The sequence below is a fragment of the Egretta garzetta genome, unplaced genomic scaffold (assembly GCF_000687185.1).
Source record: "Egretta garzetta isolate BGI_Z169 unplaced genomic scaffold, ASM68718v1 scaffold154, whole genome shotgun sequence".
NCBI classification, from domain to species: domain Eukaryota; kingdom Metazoa; phylum Chordata; class Aves; order Pelecaniformes; family Ardeidae; genus Egretta; species Egretta garzetta.
In genome coordinates this window covers 8150468-8175847 of record NW_009259600.1, presented here as the reverse complement: position 1 = coordinate 8175847, position 25380 = coordinate 8150468, and the positions used below count along the sequence as shown (strand labels likewise).

Sequence of the window (25380 nt, the reverse complement as noted above, 5' to 3'; positions counted from 1 at the left end):
AGTGAGACATTTAATTTGCAGTTGTACCATGTGATTCATTATCCGTGTCATGGCACAAATAATTCCATACACAGAAGGTGTATTATTTCTTCTGAAAAAGTTAGGCATTTTCAATTTCCATCATTAGCCTTAGTCTTAAACAGTTCCATGTCAAGTGAATGCTGCTATTAGTCTTCAGGCCCTTTTGATAAAAAGTGTCTACATACTCAGTTACAGTAATATACTTTGAAGAGCACAAACTTCCTCACCTTTCTAAATCAGTTGATCACAGGCGTGAACTGCATTTCAGGCGATATGAAAATCTTTTTCTTAGAAAGTCAAATGCCAATTCATATATGCAAGGTCAGCCCAGAAATGATATAATTTTTCAGACAGAATCTGTTAAAAAACACTATTAAAACCCCCTAGCGTTTATTATTGTATTTTATTTTGGTCACAAATAGAGCTCTTTGATACACCGATGTCTAGGATATGGAGGGAAACAAATAGAAGTGTTCCATAAGCTCTCAGAAGTTCTTCACTTGAGAGTTTAGAGAAGTAGTGGTATACAAGCTTTACAAGGTATACACTGTTGTGTGTACAGAAGCCTTGCTTTCTGGAAGGAAAGCAAAGCCTCCAGTTTGAGTTACTCAGAATATGTCTGATACAACAATAACCTAACCATTTTTGTGTATCCATTTATTCATCAATAAAATGTAGATAGCAATTAGTTTATTTTCATTACTAGATCTTCCAAGCCATCTCTAAAGTGTTGCTGTCTTCAGTCTTGCTTTTCTTTATACTTTTCCCTCAACTGGTTAATTTTCAACTGCCTTCTCCAAATCAATATACGTCCTTCACCAAAACTGGATAACTCCTCTCCATATATTCATTTTCATGTACCTGCAGAACCTACCTTCCAGGGGGTTTTGATAGGCTATTGATAAGAAACTTTCAATAACTAAGTTTGATTGTGCTCTTACATTTCTTGAAACTTTTCTTTCCTTTGGAGCTTCACGGCTTTTCAACCACATAGCTGGAGAAAAGATTGTTTTCCAATATGTTCCACCACAGCTATCAGTATGGGACATAGTGGGCATGTCATTATCTCCTCCTCCAGGCTCCTAGATTCATTTTTTAAGAAAAGGAAAATATATGAGTAAGAACAAAAGTATCTTATTTTCCCATAAAGCTTATCTACAATAAAATAAACATATCAATTCAAACTACTGATTACTTGAGGCAAGAAAAAAAAATTGTAAGAATTTACTATACTTAAACATCATCTTGGATTTAATGAATTTAAGTGCTTATTCACATATCAGATATTGTTTCCTACAGGTAGGTGAGATAAAGATTTTCAGTGCTAACATTAAAGCTGTTGGTCCCAAGGAACAGACTGCAGGACCCTAGCTGAGACACCGGATTCTCTGTGCGTGCCTGGGGAGAGATAAGCTCCTTAGACAGAAGCCAAATCAGGCAACACACAGAGCAGAGAGCTGCCTAGAGTTAACCATTAGGAAATTCTGAAAATAGCAAGGCATCCACTTATATCCACTGACGATTCACAGCCCACAGCCTGAAGGTAGGAGACAATGTCCTGTCTTACTGGGGAAAGAAACGAAAGACCCTGGGTTAATGCATTCATTTGCCAAAGGGGATCCAGACCATAGTTATTGCTTCCCAGGAGAAATCAGCAATCCATGCTGCAGGGGAACAGGCTCGTGTCCGTGAAGCTCTGATATTGTGCAGGGAAGAATTCACTGCTCAGTGAATGAGTAGGTACTGGGTCATTTGTCAATGAGGTGGGAGAGGGAATTCTAAGATTATGTTCCCTGCTCAATAGATTATGTCTCATTTTGAATTAAATAGGCTTTGATTAAATGATGCAAATATGTTATGAAGCAGCGAGCACTATCCCTGAACTCTAAATACTATACAAAGAATTATGCTGCAGACTTACATTTGTACTGCTTCTAAGCCTCAGTGAATCTTGAACAGTTTTTTTGCAGTAGAGCCCATGTATTGGCAGAAAAAATATCTAGGGAAACTCGGTAGTGATCTTACTTGTTACGTACTGTAGCTCGGTGGAGATTTCACCAGCTTTTCCCCAGCTATCAGGGACTGGCAGAGTATGATGGGGTACCTAAGAGAAAGTATAAAGTAATGGCTGTTTTTTTGGTTCTCCTATGTAAAATGACTACTCTCATCTTGTTGGCATTACCTTTATGAGTAATCTATATTGTTATTCTTCTTGCACAGTGCTGCTCTCTTTTAAGCCTTTGTTGCTTTATGCCACCTCTACATATTTGTATTAAGAAAGAATGTCAAATAAAGTATTTTAACAAAGTTTATAAAATCCTGGCGTGAATGGACCTCACTGTCCCCAAGGTAAGAGCTCCCATTTTTGCCAGTAACAACACCAAGAAGGGCTACATTTCTTTAATTTACTTCTGTCAAAGCATTTACAAAGATTACATTACAAAACTTACTGATGTTTGTATTAGTGTAGAATTTAGTATAGAAACCAGTAACATTGTTTCTTTGTCTCTGCTGGGCTTTGACATGAAACAGTTCCTGAATAAAAGAACCTTGTGAAGCTGAGACACTTCTGCATATTTGCCAACCATGAGGAATTTTCTTATATCGAAACTATTGTGTGTAGGATAACCAGCCATCTGCAAGATCACATGGCATTTAAATTCAGGCTATCCATAACAGGGGCATAAGTGATGTGATGTTTGGCTCTATTTCTATAAAAAATAAATAACAAAATAACTAATTTTAAATGTTACAATAATTTTCTTAATCAACAGTTGAGTATTCTTGTCACTTTTTCACAGCTTAAATTTACTTAATTCTCTACAACGTATAATGATTATCAGAATGTAGATTAGCATAGTGAAAATTTGTGCAAGAAGTGTAAGGGATCTGTGTAAAGACGTCAAATATTATAGATGGATATAGCATCACAGTGTGAACATTTAGACTTTCATTAATGTTTGCTAATCATTGATACTTTGGTGAATTAGGATTGCAAGATAATGAATCTGTAAGTTTAAGGTGCAAAGAGTAAAGGACTGTAGAGACTAATGCAAAAGTAAAATGTGGAATGAGAAAAAAATCTCAGTCCAGGATTACAACTGTATTAGAATAGTGTCTCTAATGCAGATTCCATGACTGTATCATTCTCCTCCCGTACTATCCGTGAATGTTGGGAGGTAGATTAAATTCTCAGGATCCAAATTCAGGTCCAACTCAAAATATTTAACCTGGACATTATTTTTGTCATAACCTTGATCAAAACTGAAGAAACTCACACTTCCAAATGCCAGTCCAGAAAAGGTTCAAATGTGGATACAAAGAATGAGATGTGTCTCTGTTTTCAATTAGAAAAACTATATTCTTCCTGTGGGTGACCAAGATCTCCATCAGAGTGTTACTTGACCACAAAGTGTTTACAAGAGTATGATGAATTTATTTGGCATTAGTGGCAATATGTCCAGATAAAAAAAAATACTGCTGCTTGGAAAGTTTTCCAAAATGTCCACCATTTTCACCATTAGCCAAAAATTCGAACTTAAATTCTCCACAATGCAGAAGCAAAGAAGAATGGGACCTGGAGGCCTTCTCTGTACAGTTTCTAACAAAGAGATGTGCACTGTCTGTGCCCACATAGCTGTTGACTCTCTGCCCACTCTCTGAGCTAAACAGAAGCTCAGTAGACCTGTCAATGTGGCATCAAGCCCAAGCTAATATATCCTGCCCTTGAGTAGGCTTGGTGTCGTGCTTACTGCGGCAGTACAGCTTCCAGCCAGGATGGAGTGTGGGCAGAATGAGCTCATGTCTGCTCAGAGACCTGAAAGAGCAAGCTTTCATCTGCCTGCAAAAAACATGCAGAAATTCTTAGTGTGACCCTTATTTAATCTAGTATGTTCGTGGTTAAAGTCTCTGAAGTCTGTTACCAACTGCCCAGCCAACCAGCTCCAGGGTTTTTTTCCCTGTTTTATCATTAACAGCTCTACTGGCAAGCGTTTCTAAAGCCTGATTCTGAGAACACTTTCTGCACTGATTCACTATATTTTCAGGATAATACTAGCAAACTGGCATGATAGTTTCTGTGAGTTCACTTTCACGAGTCAAAAAGTCAAGTGTACCTGGGAGGCTTGGAGAGAATTTGGAAAGGGATCATCCCAGATTTTTCCAGAGTAATTCGTTGCATTAATCTTTAAGAGTTTGTTGTGGTGGTGGTGTGTTTTGGGTTTTTTTCCCAATCAAATGGAAACATGCTGCCTCTCTCTCAAAAATAATGGCAATAAAAAGTGATATTATTCATTATTTGGTCCGCAGCAGCAATGCAGCAGATGAGCTAGAGTACAAAGCAGAGGTATAGACCATCTCCAAAGAGCTACTAATTTACATAAACCTACAAACACATAACAACTCTAAACATCAGAGCACAGAAGTATTGTGGTATCTGATACGGCATACTTTTTACTGTTTGGTTGGTCTGCAAGGTTTAAATAAACCTTTATTGTCATGGAGGAAGGAGGTACTCAATAACAATGGAAGCCTAACTAGAAAAAGACAAATGAGTGCCTGGTGCCATACAGAGCCTACTCTCCAGTCTTCTGCTTCATCAGATACTAGGGGCTGATGTGTTTTCAATTTTAAATTGTGCTGGAACAGCTCACCACACTTGACCCAAGTGCACGTGCACTGTTTGTTCTCTATTTTCTTTTATTTAACATTACAATTTGGTTGCACTGAAGTGAAACCTCTTTGTACCAATCTCAATGCCATTTGAACCATAGTAGTCATTATTGTGAAACACAGCTCTTATGAGGTCATGACCTAGGTTTTTAGGGGGGGGAAAGCGTGTAAGACATGCTGATCCTTGTTAGCCTGGTCAGTGTGGCACCAGCAAAGAACTTGGATCATAAATGGGTGACAGTCAGTGAACCTTTCACTCATATAAGACTGTTTATCGGCCACAAATGACGCCAAGGGAGTTGAAATATGTTTTAACAGTCTGTTTATATTTTTCTACAGAGGTCTTAGTGCCACATAACTCATTTTGGCATTTTTTTAAACTTAATTTTGCATTAAGAAAACCAAGCAAACAGTGAAGCCAATATTTATTTTTCAAATAACTATAAACATTTCACAGAAACTCCCTGTGCATCAGTCACTTTTAACATTTGTTACCTTTTCCTAGATATTTGCTCTTATACTGAAAGACTAACCTTTGTATGGTAATGGAGATAAAGGCCAGATGATGAGTGTAGCACGTTGTACAATACAGACACTAATGAGTAAAGGCATCAAGCCAGACCTGCTGCATATTACTCAGGCTGAAGGTGGGACATGCTTGAGTATATAAATATTTTCATTCTACATCCCATTTTCAATATCATAAACCTTTAATAAAAAAATAATTGTCATATTGCTGATGTGAATGATACTGCACAAATAAGAAAAGCCTTTCCTTTCTGTTCCCCACCTTTTTATTCTCTTTAACCTCTCATTTTTTAAATTTTTTTGAAGTGTACTTAGGCCCTCATTCAGCAATGCACTTAGGCAATTTTTTTTTTTATTTTAAGTACATACTAAGTACTTTGCTGAGGCAGGGCCACCAGAGCTCTCACTGAAGGTCAAGTCACTCTTATTTCATTACCATTGCACACTCTTTAAGATGACATTAAAATTAAAAAAAATAATAATAATATATTATGGTCAGAAAGAGATCATGACATTTACATTGTTATTAATAATACCTCATATTGGTTCTGTATTTGGAAATTATTGCATTTCCTGTCATCTCCACAAAGTGATTTTTCAACATCCCTTACTGATGTTATGAGTCTGAGTACACAGCCACCGGAATTAAGCTCATTAATCTAATTAGTAGGAATTCATAAATTGCGAACTGGCTTATTCATCAGGACTGTACAGGTTCAAACAGGTAAATGAATGCAAATCTTGAGTAACATTTTGCTCTGAAAATAAAATCTGCCCAAAACATCCCTGCATTTTCCTCTGGGATTCACCCAGCGGGAAGCACACATCTCTTGACACGAATCCCATCATAAATCTTGAAAATCTCATGCAGAACCCAAAATATTTATTTTAATGTGTTATTCATTAAGTTATTTCTTTAAATTGTAGTCTGTTGGCAGCTGCAAACTCATTCCATTCCAGCCACATTATAGCAATGCTGTAGTATGATTTGAGAGGGTCATTAGGTCATTAACACTGGAAAAAATTCAAAAACAGAATCTGTGAATGCCCAAAGGAACACAATTGTAAAAGAAGATTGCATTGCTAGCACAGAATAAAGTATAAACAATCAAAAAAAATTGATGAAAAATTAATTGCAGACTATTTCCACTTCTATCAGTAATGATCCATTTCCTTATATTCAAGCTTTTCACAAGGAGAAAAAAAAAAAACAACATAGATATTTTAAAGATACTTTACACAGTTTCAATTAACTATTGTGCCAGTGGAAACATGGGGAAAAAGGTTATTCAACCGAGATGTTATGTCCAACTCAGTATTTAAATAATTTCTTAATGGCAATTACAGGTTACACCTCATTCAACATTCAATTTGAGAAAACCAAAGAAAGTTCAGTACTCATATTTCAAGTCAGGAATTCTGTGAGCTAGTGTGTCTCTCATTGCTTTTTTGGCCAACAGCCTTAGCCATTACAGACAACTTCAAGCAATATAAGCCTGTGTGAAGCAGGCATGATTCTTTAACAGAATGACAGCATTTTACTTTCACTGTGTAGAAGGGTAAATATTTCCGTAAAGTGGATCACAAGAGCTGTCTCCTTATAGGACATACTTCAGCCTTAGTGACATTTTTGGAACTGGTTATTTTAAGGACATCATCCCATTCTGTTTTATGCAGAATCTTTGGAATCTAAAGACATCATCTCAGTGCTGGTCCTTGCTTTTGCTCTTATTTTCCTGCTTCTCTTTCATCTGATTCTTACCACTTGCTCTCACAGCAAACTGAATATTTTGTGGTACTATTTACTGCTCTTGATCTGGTTTTCTTGCAGGGCAGGCCTGCTTAAGGGTTAGTTATCTCACTGCCTGATTTGTGACCTGAGATGCTATCTTGACCCTGAACCTTTAGAGAAACAGTCTAATATTAAGGAAGGGGGCAATATCAATTAAAATATCAGATCAATCTCTGCTCTGAAAGGTAGTCCAAGTCCTTGGGATAGTGACTTATTTTGGGTAGACTGCAGTTTTCTGCTGAGCTGTACAAACATTTGATTGAACCTCCGCAATTAATAAAACCATGAGTGTCCAGTACCCAGGTAAAATAAAAAGCTATCTCCACTTAGAAAGTTACTTATATTGTTTGTTAATTTAAAAAATAAAATACAATACATATATAATTTATGGAACCTCAAGAATTTGGCATGTACAAAACTCATCCAGTTCAGTGACAATGACTTTCTAATGAGAAAAATTTTATGTGTGAATAAACTTCTGAATTTTCTTGTAATAAGCATAGCAGTTTGTTATTCCAGAAAATCTGAAAATAGTGGGGATATGTAGTGGGGAGTACACAGATAATGCATTTTTTTCTGACATTGTTAGGGGTTTAGGACTTTTAAACTTTATTTTGTGAAAGGATATTTATGAATTAATAACAGGCATCCTTAAATAGATTTTATTGATCTCACAGCTTCAGGCAAATGCTGTGGAAAATAGAAAATGCAATTAGCTATAATTTCTTTTGCATCTCTGTGAATGGAAAAGAAATGACACATTTAAATGGCATCTTCCCAGATTTCTTCTTCTCATTGCAAACAATAACATACAACATAGCAAAGTTTTAATTAACATAATTCAACAGTAGAGACAGACTTGTGGCATTTAACCTTCTTATAGCACAACTATAGCAATTTCTGCCATAATTCCAGCACACTCTTTGCAAAGAAAAGAACGAGCCAAAAACCCCACCAAAACCCCAGATCAAAACCCTAAGAACCCACCAGACCACATTGATCATATACTGTTTAAACACATTAATTTCCAAACACCAACATATCTCAGTAAGATTTATATACATTTTTAACATAGGTCTGTCTATGATATTTGTAACTTTCACGGTTACTTATGATTAATTACTTTCAATTAAGTAAAATGTATGATAAATATTTTACTGTGGCCTGTAAATGATATTTTTCAATGACACTACGGGGTAACAAGAAGCTAGTATCTCTACAGTAGTCATCAGGGTAAAAGATAGAAATAACAGCATGAAGTTTTCCATTTCTATTTTATCTAAAACAGTTAATTAGGATAATGTACAACCTATGTGGATGACAGTGGGTAATTAATGTCACTCTCAGTACAACTAAAGCATAGATTTATGAAATCCACTATTACAATATATCTGAATGGATTTCAACAACCTATATTTATGAGACTTTTGTAAATTCAAGCATTTTTTGGAAGACTCATTGAGTTTAAATTTTACTGGAGTTGGGTGGGTCTCTTTTGCTGGATTTTCAAACAGGATTAATCAATTTACAGATAAATAAAATTTTAAATCAATGTTCACTGAACTTTTCCACTAGCTTTAATGGCTGTAAAACAGATCCTTAAATAGAAATACACAAACATCACAAGGTTCAGCAATTCAAAGATAGCAGCAGAAGGTCTGATTACTTATATAAACTGTAGAAACTTTCAAAATATGAGTTTCTCTGGAAGGTCCCTGTATTTCTGTGCTGAAAAATCCCCTGAGAATCAATTTTGGCATTTCTGCTCTTGGCTTCAGCCAAACCCAGGAAATGTAGTTGAGTAGAGAGAAAAATATTTTTACATTTTAAGTTACTTTTTAAGTTAACCGAATTTCTCTAACCTTGGCTTTGCCTGTGTCCTGGGCAAATGTTCAGATAAGTTCTAATATTGTATTTTACTTTTTAAGAAGTTCATCGATCTTCAATGCTATCAAAACTATTTGCATTATCATCTTAGTATATGTTCAGTGTTTATATATCTGTCTAAAATATTGATCATCTCTAGTTATTCCAACTTTAAAATTAATACAGTCCCTATACATTCTAAATTAACAGATTATGTATTATACAGCCATGAATCAGGACAAAAGTGGTAATTTCTGTAGCAACACGAAATCTTAGCATTTATGTAGCTGGTGGGACTTTAACTTTTCATTAACAAAAAAGTATACATTTAATAACTGAAAAGTTTCATTTCAGATTTCCATGAGAAAAAAAATTGGTGGGCGATTTTGTTTTAATAAGTATCGTGTTGAAAAACAGTTTTAACAGAAAATGGTAGTATGAGATTAATGTATTTCTTCTGTGCTGCGTTTGGTGAGAGATTAGAGTAGAGGGAATTACTTCTGTTCAACACATCATTGTGATAGTAGCCTTTAAATAAGTTTCTGTCCCTGTTAGCAGTGAAAGCTAGTGTTGCCTTATGTTTCCTCTCCATCACCACTATGTTACTGACATCAGCCGCAAACCTAGCAGCTCACACTGCCCCAGCGGCTGTTTCTGTGGCTTCTGTAGCATGTATTTCAAGTAGTAGGAGCATATGTTTGCTTGTTCACTGTCCAGAATAAACATATTTTAAAATATTTTTTGTAAGCTGTGACAAAGCACCATTTGTCTGCATACAGTGGTACAACAGGCCATTTGCCCCACGGTACGAAAAATTTCTCTGACGGTAAATCTGGATGTATTTTAATTATCCCTGCTCAGAATACCTGTTTCCAATGAGTACAGCTCTTTAGACAATTATTAAAGTACTTTAATATAGAAAAAGCAAATATGTTGTATAATTTGTATAAATTCACATTCAGTACAACAGCAAGGCTCACTAAACTATTGTGTAGTTTGCTGTAACGTGTAGCTGTGTTTCTTATTCATGGCTAGGTTATGCTTGCTTGTTCACTGTCCAGAATAAACCTATTTTTCTCCTTTGACCTGTCAGGTGTACATGACTCAAAAACAAGCTAAAATTAGCACGAGCTCTTCAGAGAGAAAACAAGCTTTTCTGTTAAGAGCGTGGAGCCCCAGGGAAGGATCTCTCTACCATGTGGTGTTTGTTGTCCCATAGGCAGCCTATATTGAAACAATTCTAAACAAAACCTGATAATTTCCATTTACTGTTGTATTTTATATTACCATTTTATCTTTAAAATTGGAAGATATGTGTTCTTACTTTGGGTATATGGAATTAATATTTTGTTGGCTGGCACATTTCACTTGTCTCAACAGGAGAATGGGCAAGGAGTTGCAGTAATGTCAAACTTAATAATTACAGCAGTGAGTCGTTGCTACAGAGCAGCAGAGGAGAAATACAGAGGTCATCACATCTTACACTTTTCTTAAGGAATTGTGGGAGAAAATTACATTCATGTGCTGGCAGCGAGAATATTAAGAGCCAAATTAAAAATCTGTTCAAGTTGTCAGAGCTACTTACTGCATAATTCAGGTTTTTGAAAGTTTGAAGAACCGTCGTGCCTACCGTTTGCAGAGTTACAAACTCTATTAGGCATACCATAAAGTTAAATAAAGGGTCCATGAATTTACCACGTACATGGTTTCTAAAGTTTGGACTAAAGTTAGGAGTGGGAAAAAATTAGTATTTTTAAGTTTTTATGGTTAATATTGCTTGTTTTCTCAACTAAGATACCAGCTGTGACATTCCCATTCTTCTTTCTTTGATACTTTTACATCAGTCCTTCAAGGACAGGCAGTGATAAAGGTGGGGAATTGTTCTTGCAAGTTGGAAAACGGGTTAGAAAGAGCTCAAAATTTTGTGAGAGTAGTGTTGACTAAAAAAGTTCCTGTCATCTTCCACCCTATTTGGTTTCTCCAATTTCTCCAAAGTATTTTCTTTCCTTTGAGAGTGGGTTGTAATTTACTTCCAATGATCACTTACCTCATCTGGTGTTAAGTTCTTGTTAGTTAATCAATCTTGATTTATGATGAAATATTGGGGCTTGGTTTAATTCTGTTTGTTTTCATAAAGACAGTATGCACTGCTCTGATAAGACCTAAATTAAACATTTTTCCCTGAGAAAGTATGTTAATAAGCAGCTTTATTTCCTAACATAGAAAAAGGGTGCAAATGGATGCCCAGGCAATCTGGTTGTAATCTGAAGGACAAAAGCACTGACTGTGATGCCTTCTACTCTGCAACCCAGAACAGTTAAAACTCTCAGGAGTGTCCCTGATCACCACAGATGCCTCATGCTCTATCTATCTCCAACAAGAAGATGGTCTTTCTACCAAATTAACAAATAAGCACACAAAAGGGATGTTTCTCTTTATCCTTTAGTGAGAGTATTAAATGATGAAAAAGTTGAATACCAGTGTTAGGCTTCCCAAATAGTTACATTATATTTAGTTCCATGTTTAACAGGATTTTGGCAGACATTTTAGCTTCAGCCTCAGCAACAGCAGTTTTTCTCTGGAGTGATTATTTAGATTTTTGTCTCCTGTTCACAACACATTATCTATCATTAGATATTTGGAACTTGTCTTTATTACAGAAGTGCTTTTGCTATTCAGGGACAACTGCTACTTTTGGGAGTTTTCATGCAATTTTGTAATATGTTCAGGAAAAAGCATATTGCAAAACTTTACAAGGAGCCAACAACATTTAATATTACTTCAGTAGGCATTGTTTTAGTCATTGATAAACAAATTATTTGTCATCCCCAAAAGCATTTTTGACAAAAAAATCTGAACTTAAAATAAAGCCGCTATCTGGTTTTGAGGGTTTGGGTGATTTTTATTTTTTTTTGAGGGTGTGGTTTTTTTGCTTAGTATTATTACAATTAATGTTTAGAATTAAAAGAGTAACCTGAGCAAAATCTCTTACCAGGTCCTCCTAAATGGTTACAGGCCAGTGGGCTTAGATTCACAAAGGGACTTAATCACCTAAATATAATTATAAATGGAATTTAGTTGACTAATACAGTGATTCATAAAACCCTATCAAATTCAGCATCTTTAGGAGTGGGTTTCATTTCACAAACTGAAGCTATCCAAAATTTAGAGGCAAGTGTGTACCAGATGGAAGATGCAGGTTAAATCCTTCCTCAACCTCAGACATTTCAAAACTAGGGGACAAAATAGTGGCAGTCACATGGGGTTTAAAAACAAAAGTGACTTTCACATGCCTAACATGGAGGACAGCCAGTGTGAACTTATATTTGTCCACACTTACCTGTGTAGACGTATTCCCAGACACCAGACATAAGTGGTGACCAGCAGGTTAGATGAAGGGCTGAGAGCTAGGTGCCCTCTGCTCTTTTTGAAGTTAGGAAAAAGTGGAAACCCAGTGAGGAGAGGAAATTCTGGGTATAGAATTCTGATCTCTGTGCATCCATTTTATTCAACGACTATTTCCATCAAAATTAACAACCCACTCCCTTGAGGAGGGATCAGAATTCAGGATTCCTTCCTGCCAGCCATGTGGAATGAGCAGGTGGCAGAGACATTTTAGCCTGCAGAGAGAGACAAAAGGGAGATGGGAATTTGGAGGCATCCCTCTACAACATTCCCCAAAGGCAAGCTTTGATGTGTCCCTCTCCATTCATCATGCTGAATCTTTTAAACCCTACTTCAAGACTCCTGTTTCTCTCTATTTAATGGTTAAGAATCTTAGGCCATTACTCATGTTTATGAATTCCAGTCATGGAGATTTGCGCTAAAATTTTTAATACTGTGGCAATGATGAAATTTGGTCTTATCTTAATTTATTAAAATACTTAAGACCATGCATGCTGAGGTAGTTGAGATGTTACTCTACACCTCTTAGTTATGGTTGCTAATGTTTGCAGTAAGCCAGTATATTTTTTGTTTGTTTACAAAGTATGTATTACTCAACAACAAAGCTGGATATGACTTAGCTATTTCATTGAGGGACTGCTTTAAATGTAGGACTGAGTGACTTCTAATGACTCTAACAGAAAACAAATTTAGAGAAGGAAGTAGCTGACATTAAATTCTGGGAGTCCTACAGACCTCTCACTAGTTCTAGTAAAAATAAATAAATAGAAATTCTAAGGTTAGGTGCTCTATATGCAAGCACTGAAGCAGAAACCATTTCCTACACTTTTAATCATATTTAGCACACAACTTTTTCACATGGATTTATGATTGCATTTATTTCTTAGATTTTTTAATACCTCATTCTGTATGTTGCAGTCTTCGTAACTGTATGTTGCAGAAATATACAAAAGGTTTTGTAACTTATTTGGAATTATCCCAGGCTCATCTGTTAAAATCATCAAACACGGTGTGAACACAGCTAAGCTGTATATGTTTGAAAGAACAATTCCAGGTGATCTGGTGTAAATTTGAAATTACTTTTGAGGCTGCTCTGCAGTTGTTTATGTAATATTTTTAAAACTATTCTTTCCATGCAATATACCTTGCTTTGGTTTCAAGGGACTGCATACAGTCAAGATGTGCCACGTGGTAGGAATGGTGAAAAGCAAAACATGCTTAAGAGAGTTTTTCCTCACCATCTGTGTGTGTGTGTATCCCAAGCTGCCATTGCTATGATATTACATGGAAAAAAATGCAGAGGGAATTTCTAACTTGTGCTAGATAAGAGGTAACAGTTGCAATTTATTTTTTTTAAATGTGCTGTTTCTTCTTAAGTATGTCAGCTAGGAAAGCTGCTAGTCTCTAAATGAATACTATCATCAGCTGCAATATTCCTCATAGTGACTTTAGAATGTCATAAAAATATTACCAGAAGTCCTCAAAACTTAACATACACATGCAGTATTTCTCTTATTCCTACTTACTCATTATTTACTTGCTAATGCTTATTTGTTGCTATTCTAAGTCTACCATATACAGACAAATTAGGCTTGTTCTTCTGGCTTATTTGAGCATGAATTTGCCTTTCCCGCCTAATTTGTAAATCTGAGCAGTGTTTCCACTGCTTTTCTTGATCTTCAGAATTTTACTACTGTGAACAAGTGGGAAGACTGGAGATGCAGTCCTGAAACTGCTCCTTGAATTTTGACTGGAATGAGTTTTAACTTCATTTCCTTTGTCTCTTTCAAGAACAACCAAGAGGAACTCTACGCTGAATCACCATCTTTTATAAGGGAAGGAAATTACGTCCTGTAGTTACTTAGAGTTTATTTTAAAGGTTCAGTCCTACCAATCTGAATCTGAGAATACTAAAAAATTAACTAAGTCTAAGTGGTAAGATATCTACTGCTGCCTGGCAGCTAGCAGGCTCATCAGATGACCTAGTGCTATGCAGAAATGCTGTCTCAAGCCAGGCTAGTTTGGCCCCATGTGGCTTAAACTGAAGTTCAGAAAGAGAAGAACTGACTGCTTCAGGACCAATTTTGTTTTTTGATTGATACCTGATTTTTGCCTAAAATAGTGCCAACTTTGCACTATCATTTTTTCCTATCTGTTGGGCCAAGTCAGGGAGAAAGGCCCAAAGCAAGAGAATTACTATTTCACCCTATGGTTCATCTGTACACTGCTGCAATATGGTAAGCCTACTAGAGTTTAGAGCTAACCTAAGCTAAGCTTATCTTTTTAAAGTCACTGGAGACGTACTAGAGAAATGGTGTTGAGGGAAAGTCAAACATAACTAGCAAGATCTAAATCTGTTCCGAGTGGAATGTTTATAAAATATCAGGGCAAGAGTATGAGCTTGCAAATAATCCTAATGCCCTACCCCTTTGGGGAAAACATCGCGCACCAAGTATTTTTCATTTCTTTATTGTTTTCTTACATTATATGAATTTTTTTTATTGGACTAAGTGGGTTTTATAGTGTTGATTGTTAATAAAAAGATCTGGCTAGCATTGTCTTTCTGATTTAAGTAAACAGCATTTGCTTTTTATACTGACTTTATGAGACTTCTGTGAGCTTTGGTGTTGCTGATATAGTGAGGATGTATGGCCATTGAAAATCAGATTGTAGATATCATGTGACAAAGTAATTTTTCTGTCAACACAACTTCAGGGAAGTTTATTTTGTTCTGCAAAAAATTAGACACAGCTTGCAAAACAAGGCAGAAGTCCAATGAATGACGATAGGATCAATTCCAGCCTTTTGTTTTTATGGAACAAAGAAATGAATGCTAGCAAAACCAGAGTAATCTTGTCTAAAACAAGCATCCTTTGATAGAGTAACATGGTAATTTTGGGCTATGCCACTGTGATTGGACAATAGCATAACGCAATGACCTTCCTGGATTCCTGTTCCTAAGTTGTTCCTTGTTAAATTTCTAAGAATCTTCATGAGGCTTACACTTTGACTTATCCATTTTTGTGCTATCCAAAGTTATTTGACTATGCAAGGTGTTTATATTTAATCCAATCATTTTTATATCTGTATGTGTGTGTAATTATCTATATATAAAATTTACTCTAATAATTAAGTCCAAAGGTATTTAGTCATCAGGCTCAAGTCAGGTGACATGCAACATTAAAATCAAATGAAGGCAGGCAGTGTAACTATTGTGGAAGGATACCCCTGACAGTTCTCTTTTCTTAATAAATTTTTATTTTAACATTTTCATGCTTAGCATCTATTGTCTCCATTTTTAAAGATGGAGAAAGGACATATAGCAATAATTTTGCTGAAAATGAGGTGAAGTGTAGGTCAGTCTCAAAGTGTGAATCTCAGACTCTTTAGGGCCCCAAGTGCTGGTTCTGTGCCTTCACGTCTTGAGAGGGCTTAGCAACCTCACTGGGATATCCAGAAGAGGCTTTTGTGCAATGAGTTTCCATGATAAGTTTAATCAGATTTGCTTTGTTTAAATCTAATATCCACCTGCAGATGCAAGCATACAAAAAAATAATAAAAAACAACAGCCATACAATTGATTAAGGAAAGCTGCCATATGGTGCCTATGCTCCCCTTCTCCTCACTCTTATAAGCTCTAACCCCAAAGTTCTGTGGGAGAACTGGGTTTTATTTAAATCTCAGACTAGGGGAAAGACTTTCCTTTGCATCTCAGAAAATGTCAATAGCTTAACTACTACTGTGTAGGTTAGAATGGGTTAGGGATGCTCTCTACTCCTGCTGTTAACACTGTGATCACTTCGCAGTGAAGTATTTGTCTTCTACCTACACAAATGGAGGAATAACACTCTGGTAAAAGCATTTACTTTTTTATTCATCCAAAGTCATTAGATAAAAATACAACAATCTAAGAGGCAGCAACAATAATCAGTGACTCATAACTGCTCTCCTTGTTTGTGGGAGAAGTTGGGAAGTCATTTTCTAGGAAAGCACTCCCAGCTGTAAATCCCAGAGAGAAAGAGGCATCTACCCTGCTTTACACACTTCAGTCCTGCTTCTGCTCCCATGGGTCCTTACGCATTTTACATTTGATATTTAAAAGATATACTTGCCCCTCTTAAATAATCCTAGAAGAAACAGAATTGATATTTCTCACCTACTAGATACCAAGTCATATTCTTGGTTAGCCCTGTGGCTCACATATGCATGCCTGTAGAGTTTCAGTGAGATAGGCGAAGGGTGCTCCTTCCCCTCCCTCTTGCTCCAGTGGCTAGGGCTTGGTCCTGGGATGTAAGGATTATGGCTTCATATTTCTCCAGCAGATACTAAGACCCTGTCTCCTTCTTCCTGAATATGAAGCTATTATGGCAGAGGATATCTTCCACTTCCAGCAATGTTTTATGAAAAAACAAGAACATAATGGTCAGATATCTGTTCTAGGTAGCTATACAGAAAGTGGTTTTTACTGTAGGTATCTGTCTCCCAGTGATGTCTGTCTCACAGAGATGTTTAAGCAGAGGCAAGGGTAACCACTGTGTACAGACTTCTCTCTCCTCTCCTCTCCTCTCCTCTCCTCTCCTCTCCTCTCCTCTCCTCTCCTCTTCAGCATTTTCTTGTGCATGTCCCTGCATGTCCCTGCAATTGTGAGCTCAGGTCAGACATGCCCAGGTCCCCAGTGTTTCCTCACTGGGACAGCAGTACTCCATTCTTCATCCCTGCAGCTGGCACACTTGGCTTTGCGCATTACAGCATGGAACACCACAAATGCTCTGTTACTTGCTGGAGCTGAGCTCAGGCTCCTAGCTCATGGTTGTGGTTTCAACTAGTTGACAAGGCTCCTTAAGAAAAGGGATATTTAGCATTGAAAATCATGAAGACTTTTGTGGCTTGAACTCTAAGTTATTCTCCATTCATCACTCAGAGACAGCTTTGGCAGAACTGGGTTGCTGGCTTGTGCTGTAACTGGTGGAATTAAAAATTCTGAAACTGCTGAAACCCTCTTTCAAGCCCAGGGATTAATAGTATGTCTTCTGTTAACTGGGAGTGCTGTTTCTGTGCCACAGTAAAGAGACCAGCTACTCAAATGCTCAATTAATCTGTCAATGTATTCCAGATCTCTGGGCACCTCTCCTCATTCTCTTTTCTGTCTCTGACTCACTCCACTTTGGTGCATTTTCTGGTGCAGAGTCCTTGTGCTCAGTTCTGCTCTGGGGCAGGGACAATGTGTTACTACAGATACATTAAAAAACCCTGAATGTTGCCATTTTACACCTGAAACAACAGAGAGATTGAGCCAAAACACAAGGTGTTTCTGAATTTTCTGAGTGCACTTCATACAAGATAAACCTGATGTGGAAAGAGATATGGATCTTTTCTTTTTCTTTTTGGTGACACTGTGTCCTCTTGCTGTTTCAGGCTTTATTTAAAAGGTCACAGTGGGACAGCTGGAAAACAGAGTAGCCTGATCTTGCATGGTGCTGAATTCAGTACAAAAGATGCTGACAATGACAACTGCATGTGTAAATGTGCTCTCATGTTGACTGGAGGTGAGTACAACAACTCTGAAAATATGTAGTATATTGATAGGAATCTAATCTATTTGCCTAAAGCAACCGTGGATGAAGTTGCATTATGGATGCGTAAGTACTGTGTGAAAATTCCTATTGTTATCATTGTTGTTGTTGTTGTTATTACTCCTACTTTTTTCTGTTTCTATATTGTGGTGACTTGTATCAGTGGGGAAGGGATTATTCAGAGATGCAGTCAGTATACTTCTGCACTGAAGCTGTTGCAGAAATGTTGAGGGGGGAACCATAAGTTAGTGTTATTGTTGAGGCAAGAAAGGCAAAGTAAGAGACAAGCTAAGAGATGAAGAAGGAGAAAAGAACTTGATAAGAAGTGGGAGAATCAGCCAGATAAAGAAGAGAGAAAATGGAGGAAAATAGATAATAGAAGGTAAAGTTTAGAAACAATCAGAATCTGGACTTGCAGTGTATTATCTCTTTCACTTAGGGGTGTGATTCTGTTATTGAAATAATTATAATGATTTAGCTTTCTGTCTTTTACAAGAGTAATACACATATACATATATAGACATAATTAATGTACTGACTAATTCACTCACCTGTGAAAGACTAGACTTGCAACCCCCTGTTCAAATTGTGGCACTTAGCTGAAAGATTTAAAACAGTATCCTTAGTGAGCTGAGTTGAGCTGCATAAGGAAAGAAAGAAGAGCTGAGGTGGGGGAGAGCACAGAGAAGTTATACTGGGACAGTTTAAACAACCAAGTCAATCTGACTTCCAGCAAGTGTAGTGTATATGACTGATATTTGTTCCCCTCAATGAAAAGGAGGAATGTCTGAGAATATCTCCCCATAAAGACACCTAAAGCTCTGCACAAGTGTGAAAAATTTCTCTGGCAAATGATGCTTATTCCTAGTCCCTATATGGTCAAGCTCATTTTTGTCTCTAGGACACCACATTAAAGCAGGAAGGTTAAATTGGGATTCTTTGGTTCATTAACTCTATGACCAAGAAAGTCCCTTATCTTCATATCTGATCTTCAGAGACTCTCCCTCAGTGATTTCTAACTTTCCTGATATATCCTATCGTGTATATATTATTCAGTATTTTGGATCACACTGTTAAACTGAAATTATTTGTGGTTACTGGCACTCTGACTGAATCCAGCTGAGGCCACATTCAGACATATATGAGCCTCTAAAGCTATCATCTGCTAACAGAAGATGGGTTTCCATCACTTGGAATTTATATCAAATGCACAACCTAGCTCCTCATTCTCTTTGCCAATGGGAAATGACCCATCTGGGAAAGTCTTTAAGGAGACGATTTTTCAAATTTTCCTAACTTTCTCAAGTGATATCTTATTAAAAGTCAGCATGGGAAACTTCTTTCAGTAGGCAGGTGATCAGACACTACCTTTCCGTTTCTGTAAAAAAAGAAGCTAACCAGTAGTTCTGGAGACAGATAATAGATAAGAAGTCAGCAGTTTATTTTAATTAAAACTGTTGACCTTTCCCTTTAGAGACCACGCTGAATTAAAGTGTCTTACTTCCAGGGCAGGCCAGAGCCTAGTGAGAAGCTCCTAAATGTGAGTTGTGTCTGCACTGAGATGCAGACTCATTCTTGTCTCTGAGCTGCCTGGAAATACCTCTGCTCCCAGACAGCTAATTCTGGGAGCTGAGGGTTTTGTTTATTTTCCTGCCCTGACTTCTATGGCGGGTCAATGCCCTGTTAAGGTCAGCCTGCTGTTGAACAACCATTCCACAAGGTTCACGTATATTTTGCTACAGCAGTCTTGTAAATCAACAGCAAAACCACATATTGGAATATACTGGTAGCAAATGAAAGGAATAAGGAGGAAGGGGGAGAATTACCAAAGGCTGAGGAAACCACAAATAGAACAAATCACTGCAGAGTAAAAGGAGATGCAGCTAGCCTTTGGAGATAGATGAGTCTAGTCTTTTGAACTAGACTCTGAATACTAGCTTTTTTGGAGATGGGCTGTACAGCACTGAATAATTTGTAGTTCTTCAAGAAGAGAAAGACTTTAATCATGCTAGAGTTCTCCTTGAACACTCTGCTATGCTTTGCTCCTTGAAGTGACTTTCTCATTCCTTGAGAAATATCAGAAATTGAATTAAGTACCAAAACATTTTTTTTAGTGAGTAGATTTAATTTTTGTGCCACGAAGACTAATTAAGAAAAGTAGCAATGATAACAGGTTTTGGAAACCCTTTTTTTCCCAAAAGATATCAGACTTTCTGTTAGTTTTGGCAACATCACAGAGAGCTCTTTAATGATGAATGATATGAAATCTACAGGCAGGTTTCTAGCTATCTTGACACTCTGGGTGATCCTGTTATCTCTATGAGGTGAACTGAATATATTTATGTCAGGAATAAAGGCTGAGATAAGCTGAAGCTCAACTGTGATATGGTTATAGTCAAGGCTGAAAATAAAAATGTAAGGAAAATACACATTTGTCTCTGTGATCTTACTAGTTGTCAGTTTTATTTGGTCTATATAAAAACTTTTATTCTCTCTCCTCCTTTCTTTCCTCCCTCTTCCACAGAATAAGAAATTAAATACTAGGAGACTAATACTGTAGCATCAACAGAGTTTTGTGTGCATGTGTTTCTTGTCCTTGCAAGAGCCATGCTATGCTACTTGACTCTATCCTAACATTGATTTTAGGGAATGGCTTCAAAAGTACATGCATGAGCTGGGTTCTTAGCCCCTGTGAACTTTACATGGTAGTTAAATGTTTTAGCTCCTTTTTTGTGCCTTGAAAAATTTTAAATAAGCATGATTTGTTTACTTTAAAGGGAGACAAAGCACATTTAATCAAATAATTTCTTCATTTAAACTTAATAGTAGTAAAAATTTTTTGTATCCTATGTATTTATATATTACCTGTTAAGAACTGGTACAGTATCTCAGGCCAGTAAACTGAACAGAAGGTTATATCCCCATATCATTTCAAGCATTATTCTGAAGAGTATCCCAGTGAGGTATTTACACAGCTTTTTGCAAGAAACAGCACTTAAAATGTTACGAACGGTCACCAGAGTGAAGCACTGAGCAGTTGTCCAAGGCACTTCAGCTAGATTTCCAATAGAAGAGAGCTTAATGTCTCTGGATCAGAGTCGTGAACACAAGGCCAAGTTAGAGCATCCCGCCAGGATACCACCCATCAGCTGAGCCCCAGGAATTGTTTGTGCAATTGTTTTCAGTCACTGGAAAGTGACTTATGGTAACTTGGCCCATAGTTAAAGAGTCTTAAGGTGATTTGCTTTGTCTTGCATTGGCTGCAGTCTGAGATGTTCCAATAGGCATTTACTTTGCTTCAGGTGATAAGTGAGAATGTTGCTAAACTTCTGATCCCTGAAATAGTTTGTCAAAGTGATGGGGAGACTTTCTAGATGTCTTGCCAGTATTGAAACAACATAAAATTATTGAAATAACTTTTTTTTTTTATTTTACTGGAAGCAGCGGTCCATCCAGCTGCAGTGTCCTGTCTCTGACAGCAGTCAGCAGCAGATGCCTCAGTACGGGCATAAGAACAGTGCAAATAAATGATACTTCCCCTGAGTATTTTCCCAGTACCTCTTGCATCTCAAGGGCTTCCCGAGTCAGAGACAGTTCTCATGTATTTACTAATCCTCAATGGATTTGTCATCTATTAAGTTAGAGACTGTTCAATGACAATCCCAAGCGGTGGTGCACTCATTGCCTGTTGTTTCACTGCTTTTTTCTCCAAGTGGTGAATTTTATGAATCTCTGGCAAGAATGCTGTGGAGGATTCTTGTGTCATCACTTGGAGGGAAGTTCTTAGCTGAGTATAGAAATCTACCCATATGTTGTCCAATTAGAAAAAGCCACAGTTTCTCTTATATTTTGTTTGAATAAAAACTTTGAAAGTAGCAACCTCAGCACACTTAAAAGTATCCAACCTGAACCCCTGGATATACATCTACTTACATAGGGAAGCATCAGATTTTAGGTTTTATACATATTGTTGCTTTCATAAAGAAGTTGCTTATAAAACACCATTAATGAAGTATCATTTATATTGCCTAACATTTTGATAGAAATATATAATCACTATGCAGATAAGAAGTGATTGGAATATTATTTGATTTATGCTAGAAATATTAGAAATACTTCATTAGACATATGACTACTCAGCACTTTTAACAAAATCATGACTATATTGCTATGTTTATCAGGGTTAAGTATGGACAATAGTAATAAAGTGCTAGGACAACACAAAGAAGTAACTAAGTTAAAAATTATTCTGTTGATATATTTAGGAGATCAGAACATGGTCACCAGTCTCCAAGTTTCATGTTATTTTTACTTCATAAAAATGTCCTTATAAAAAGGACTGTGTTATCCAGTTGATATAAAAAGCTAATGCTTTTTCGTCTTATATCCTTTAACCTTCAGAATTTCAAGTACCACCTGCTAAGTGATCGTCTGGTTAACCCAATACTCTAACGAATGAAAGAACATAGGCCTGGGAATGAATTCCAGAGGTCATTTAGTACATTTCTAAGAGAGACTCTTCTCTACCTATTTGTTTCTGTCTTACTGTTCATCTTCAAGATTTGTAGTGATAGAGATTCAGTCTCATAAATAAACTGTTACTGAGTTTGGCTACACTTAATATTAGAAATCTTCAGGAGTTGACTAAACTAATTCTATGACAATTTAAGTGTGTTCCATTTTGTCCTATCCTCCATCACTGGAAAGAATAGACCATTCCTTTGCATTCCTTTGAAAAGATGCTTTTTCCAGAAGCTTTTTTATGAATTCACATTTGTTGGCAATCTCTCTTTTGAATTATGGACTAAAGAACCCTAACTCTTTCCTCTTACATTCCCTCTTTTGGACTCTGTCCAGTGGATCCACATATAGACTGAGGTGTCATCCAGAACTGCTCCCAGTCTTATAGCTGAGAAGTTACCAACGCAAAGTCAAACAGAGCCTAAGTATTACCATCTAACTTCTTTAAAGTACAGAATGTCAGAAACATTAAAATATTCCATAAAATAAATTGTTATGTCTTTTGAACAATGAAGACTATTTCAATATTTTTACATTAGAAATTGTTCTTACTGGCTTTGTTGCCAAATGCACTAAATTTTATGGACAAACCCAGAGGGCTAGAAATAAATATTGGCTTTTCAAAGGATCCATTTATCCCATAAACACATACAAAAGTACCATTCAGACATACTTTGGATCTTACTGAATGGATTGTATTGATCTTACTGCATTTGGAGACATTCAGTTTACTCAGGAGGGAGAGCAGAGACAGATATGTGAAGGAAGGGTTTGCCATCAAAAGTGAAGCATTTAGACACTTTTTTTAGTATGTAAAATGCAACTAACAACCTCTCATCAAACCTAAGTGACCATTAACAGGTTCCCAATGCACACTAGATTTACAGTGCACTCATGAATTGATGAGCACTATGTTACTAACAAAGAACTTTGCACACATAAATGTCTAATTATAATTTATACAACAAACCAAAAAAAGGAAAGCTGTTAGCTTTGTCATACAAAAGCCTTTTTTATATTGCTTTTGACAAAGAAGATTCTAGCATATAAAAATTATACTTGTGACTTCAGAAAACTGTTATAAAAGATGGCTGTGGTGTTTTTCTTGTAATATCATTACTCATTTGAGAAATGCTCCTTTATTAGGTAGGGTTTTTGCAAGAATTTGTAGAAATCATGTCAATATGCGTTCATTTTTGGCCAAAGATACAGTACAAGAAGGTCTGTGGAGCTGAACAGTCTGATAATAGGTGGCTGGAGTAGACTGAAGCATTCAAAACACATTTATTCAAAATACATTAATTTAATGAAACAAGCTGACATGAAATTTAATAATTTCCCAGAGGTAAGAGCAATACTAATTAAAGACCAAAGCTTACGAGTCCACAAAGCGTGAGGATGTGGAGCATTTAACCGCTCCAGAAGAGCAGCTGTCTGCAGTGAGGATTCATGTTTATTTGTATAGCTGAACTTTCAAACAACTTATCAATGTATTATCTAAATTATTTTTTGTTTGGACAATATACTTTATGACCTAAGGATTTTTACTGCAAACAGAGATGGTAGTGTTGCTTGTACTATACAAATTATCAGATGTGGGTTAACCTCAAAATACTGAACTACCCTCAATTCAAAGAAGCATTTAGTGACTTTGCGACCACAACAACTTGAAGAAACTACCTGTGCTTCTGAATAAAAACTCTCTTAACCATCTCATGAAAGCCTCCTCTTTATCACTTCATTAGTCACTTTAAAATCTTGCTTCTATTATTATTTCTCATAATGCCCACCCTTCATGATTCTCATGCATAATTCAGATATCCCATGAAAATAATTGTCAAAAGCTATTTCTGAGCTTAAAATGTTACTGCTATTCAGATAAGACTTGTTTCTTATTTAGGAGAGCCATTACCTTGTAGTTAAACAAGATTCTTCATGGGAGGAAAATCCTGTGAACTCCAGGGAATAAGCCAGCATCTAGCTACCGGGAGTCTTTAATTGGGTCAGACTGCCTCATAGCCCTGGAGCTGCTTTATTTGCTGTTTTCTGCTATGGCAGGCGTCTCAGAACCCTCTGTTTCACGTTCCCCCACTTCCTTATAGCTACCAAGAAAGTCACTGTTTCCATTCCTCTTTCCCCAATATATAAGACTTCTGAAAAAACCCATTTGCATCCCTTTAAAGGTGTGGATTTTGGTATTGAGATATGCAGCAGGAAATCTTGTGATAATCTGAGGTCCTACAAGGAATGATGAGCTTTTAGAAGACTGCAGTGGAGAATGCAGAGCAATAACCATATCCAGAAAAAAAAAAGCACCAAAAAACCAAAAAAACAACTTAAAAAAAGAAAGACAGACAGAAAGTAAACCCAATATTTTAATGTAGCATTTGGAAACATCTTTCAAGAATTCATACAATCATAGAATCATAGAATGTTTTGGGTTGGAAGGGATCCCTAGAGGTCATCTAGTCCAACCCCCCTGCAGTGAGCAGGGACACCGCTAACTACATCAGGTTGCTCAGAACCCCGTCCAACCTGGCCTTGAATGCTTCCAGGGATGGGGTCTCCACTACCTCTCTGGGCAACCTGTTCCAGTGTTTCACCACCCTCATTGTAAAGAATTTCATCCTTATATCTAGTCTAAACCTACCCTGGTTTAGTTTAAAACCATTACCCCTTGTCTTGTCACTGCTGGCCCTACTAAAAAGATTTTCCCCATCTTTCCTATAGGCCCCCTTTAGGTACTGAGAGGCCACAGTCAGGTCTCCCCGCAGCCTTCTCTTCTCCAGGCTGAACAAGCCCAACTCTCTCAGCCTGTCCTCATAGGAGAGGTGCTCCAGCCCCCGGATCATTTTTGTGGCCCTCCTCTGGACCTGCTCCAACAGTTCCATGTCCTTCTTGTGCTGAGGGCTCCAGAGCTGGACGCAGTACTCTAGGTGAGGTCTCACCAGAGCTGAGTAGAGGGGCAGAATCACCTCCCTCGACCTGCTGGCCACGCTTCTC

At 37.0% G+C, this 25380-nt stretch overlaps 1 protein-coding gene across 1 annotated transcript in view; it reads left to right on the top strand.

Annotated features, from left to right (window-relative positions):
• Positions 1-25380, top strand: part of ANGPT1 (angiopoietin 1) — a 174220-nt gene that overhangs the window by 141758 nt on the left and 7082 nt on the right. Inside the window, exon 8 of the mRNA XM_009638391.2 lies at positions 17699-17829. Coding sequence (XP_009636686.1) covers positions 17699-17829 — 131 coding nt within the window. The remainder of the gene's footprint in view (positions 1-17698; positions 17830-25380) is intronic.